At 55.8% G+C, this 3639-nt stretch overlaps 1 protein-coding gene across 1 annotated transcript in view; it reads left to right on the top strand.

Annotated features, from left to right (window-relative positions):
- The first annotated feature begins 2402 nt into the window (after window positions 1–2402).
- The window catches only part of NAIF1 (nuclear apoptosis inducing factor 1), a 2948-nt gene continuing 1711 nt past the window's right edge, over window positions 2403–3639 (top strand). Inside the window, exon 1 of the mRNA XM_003785336.3 lies at window positions 2403–2925. Coding sequence (XP_003785384.1) covers window positions 2415–2925 — 511 coding nt within the window. The 5' untranslated portion in view covers window positions 2403–2414. The remainder of the gene's footprint in view (window positions 2926–3639) is intronic.

Genomic DNA, 3639 nt, shown 5'->3' with positions numbered 1-3639 from the left:
GCATTTCTCTTTCTGGCAGGCCCAAAGACGGCTATTTTGCTGCCTCCTTTCCCCCCACCTTGGCCAAGGGCCCAGTCCAGGACAAGAGTAACATCTCCCCTCTTAGGTGTTTCATACTTTTCACTTGTAGAAAGAATTTTTCCCCAGATTCTTTATTTCCATCTACACGCCAACTCTGCAGGTGATTCCATTTTCTGCATAAGTCAAGCAATGGGGATGAGCCTAAACCACCAGCACTGTCAGTCCTCACCACCCACATCCACACAGATCTGCCTGAAAACTCCTATACCAGTTTTTTTCCCAACTCCCACATGCTTCTGAGAGGAACCAGATAAAGGCCCACGGTGGCACAGAGACAAGAGGAAAAGAAGGGCGCTGCTGGAGATCAATGGATGAACAGGATAGGGGGTGGTCAATGGGGCAGGGGGAGCATCAAGCTTGGCTTTCAGGTCAGGAGGTGATAAAAGCAAACTCCTGAGACTTGACCTTCTACTTTTGGGGAAAACCGGGGCAGGAAAGGACTTTTCGCCCATCAGAAGGATCAGAGGATGCCCACGAAGAGACTGGCCCAAGCACACGGAGGTCAGGAAGGAGCCCCATTCCCACCAGGCATAAATGGGGTATCTCTGTCAGAGGGGGCACTCTTTAGTGGGGGGTCCCTCCCAGCACAAAGGGACGTCCTGACAACCTCCAAGGGTCTGTCTGAGAAGCTGGAACGGCCAGACCCGTCACCAGCAGTCCAGACTTGTCACCCAGACCTCCTGGGGGCTCCCTCCCTCCGCCGGCGCGGTTGGCGCGCGCTGCCTACCCGGAGCTCGCCCTCGGTGCGGTGCAGTCCCAGACGCCGGAGACCCACGGCCAGGTCGTTGACACACAGGCCGCCGTCGCGGTTGACGTCGAGAGTCTGGAAGAGGCTCCACAGGCGTAGCCGGTGGTCCGGGCCCCCGCAGATGGCGCCGCCGCACGGGTCCCCCACGGACGCGGGCGACGAGGCTGACGACGAGGCGGCGGCGGCTGCGTCCGGCGGCGGGGAGGCCACGCAGCGGCACAACACACTGCTCACCATCGGGCGCCGGGCGGGGGCTGCGGGCCGGCGGGAAGAGCGCGGAAGTCACGCCGGGTTTTCTCTAGCTGAGAACCCAGACTCCCAAGTGCCGGCAAGAGGGCGGGAGGGGCCGCTTCCGGGAGCCCCGCCCCACCGCGCGCCACTGGCCACTCACAGGCTCGGACTGCGACCCAGGAGGGGGCGTGTCGTGGGGGGGCGGAGCCTGTCTGAGGACGGCCCACATCGTCCAGGCCTACCCGACAAATGAAGGGGCGGAGCCACTGGGACTAATTCAAACCAAAGGAGGCGGGGATTGACTTAGCCGGGCCAGAGAGAGGGAACCACGGAGCGATAGGCAGAAATTGTGTGATTGGCAGGCGGAAGGCTCTGCGTTTAATTTCCATTGAGAAACGCTGTTTAGACAGCAGAATCCCAAGGTTCGGAGGTGGTGTAAGGAGAGATCGTAACCTCGGGAAATAGGATTTCTGTGAGAGTAACTGTGAACTGCAATTGCAAAACAGAGTTTGTGCCCCTGGGTGGACTTAAAAATTAATTGCCAGCCTGAGCAAGAGCAAGCAAGATTGAAAAATCATTCGTGTGTTGTGGCGGGCACCTGTAGTCCCAGCTACTTGGGAGGCTGAGACAAGATTTCTCAAACCCAGGAATTTGAAGTTACTGTAAGCTATGATGGGACAGCACTCTACCCAGGGCGTTGGAGTGAGACTGTCTTAAAAAAAAATTAATTGGCCGGCTGCTCAAGACTGAAAGCACTAAGTATCCTCAGGAAGCAGGGTTTTGGTAGTTTAGCTCCCTAAACCACCAATAAAATAGTTGAATTTAACGGCGCAATAGTTGTAATATTGATAATTGAACGACAGAATGATTTTCCAATGGAAGAGAATAAAGGCTAGGTAGGCGGAGCGTTCTGGAGGGACGGACACACCTGTAGACCAATGGTCACGCTAATTCTAGTAAGTAGGCGTGCCCCTTAGCTGAGCGGCGACGTAAAGAACCAGTGATCGACGTGATGTTTGAGCCGCGACCAACCGGAAGAGCGGGTTCTCCTGGAGAAGCTCTAGGGGGCGGGAAGAGGGGAGGTGGGCGGATCTCCGCACACCCCGGCGGAAGAGGCAGATTCAGGAAGCCATTACGCAGCTGGCTAGCAGCGGCCGGGCCGGTTGAGGCTGGGCCCTACGCACTTTGCGTAGCGAGGGGGGTTACCAGAGGCCTAGTGCTTATCTTTGAGCAAGCCCAGCCTATCCCCTGTGGGGGGGGGGTGGATGAGGGGTGAGGCTGAGGAAGAAGAGAAGGGGAATTGAGGCAGTTGAGGGGGTTATAATTTCTTTAAAAAGAGGGGAGGGGAGGGGCCATGGCCGTCCCAGCCAAGAAGAGGAAGATGAACTTCTCTGAGCGGGAGGTGGAGATCATCGTGGAGGAACTAGAGCTGAAGAAGCACCTGCTGGTGAACCACTTTAATGCTGGTGTCCCTCTGGCTGCCAAGAGCGCGGCTTGGCACAGCATCCTGAGAAGGGTCAATGCTGTGGCCACCTGCCGCAGGGAGCTGCCTGAAGTCAAGAAGAAGTGGTCTGACCTCAAGACTGAGGTCCGTCGCAAGGTTGCCCAGGTCCGGGCTGCCGTGGAGGGTGGAGAGGCACCGGGGCCCACTGAGGAGGATGGAGCTGGTGGGCCTGGGACAGGTGGTGGCAGTGGTGGCGGTGGCCCAGCTGTAGCCCCTGTACTGCTGACCCCCATGCAACAACGCATCTGCAACCTTCTGGGTGAGGCCACCATCATCAGCCTGCCCAGTACCACCGAGATCCATCCTGTGGCCCTTGGACCCACGGCCACTGCAGCTGCAGCCACGGTCACCCTGACACAGAGTGAGTGACCTCTCCTGCCCAGTCAGTGTGCATAAATGGGAAGGGTCAGCAAGCTCTGGGATGGCCTGGGGAAGGTTGGCTGCCAAGGGTCAATGGCCAGATGTGAGTCTTGGAAGACCAGGAGTCCTTCCAAGAGTGCCCCAGATAGAATTGATCTTGTTCTTTTTGGGATTTCCTCAGCACTTGGTCTGGACTCTGCTGGATAGCTCTCTACTGTATGTTGCCACCGTGTTTGTCCATAACTTACCTCCACTTGCTGAACCATGTGGTCCTTGAAGACAGAGACCATGCCTGTGTCCCCACACGGGGCTACTAGGCAGCCAGGACATACCTGTTGAATAGATCGATGGGAATAATAATGCTCAACTGAGACAAGCATCCTGGACAAAGACTTTCTGTGTTTTCAGTGCAGCAGACATTCATCAGGCACTGCTAGGGAACCTTACGCTTCTTGATGTTAATCTCCTCATTCATTCATCAAACATTAGCACTTATTCTGTGCCAAACGCTGAATTGGGCACTGGGATTCCCAAGTTGTCTAAAATGTAGGGCAGTTATTTCTAGTAGGACAAATAAGATACATATATGAATAGCTTTCAGTTGGGAAAACCTAAGGACTCAGAAGAAGAAGGGGGCTCCCTGATGGGCATCAAAAGGTAGAGAAGTCTGACATCATGGCGGCCAAACACCTAGGATCCCTTCAAAAGTTCTCAG

The sequence above is a fragment of the Otolemur garnettii genome, unplaced genomic scaffold (genome assembly GCF_000181295.1).
Source record: "Otolemur garnettii isolate 467f Iridium unplaced genomic scaffold, OtoGar3 scaffold00014, whole genome shotgun sequence".
NCBI lineage: Eukaryota > Metazoa > Chordata > Mammalia > Primates > Galagidae > Otolemur > Otolemur garnettii.
The sequence above is the reverse complement of the archived record's forward strand: the minus strand, read 5'-3'. Positions and strand labels throughout refer to the sequence as shown.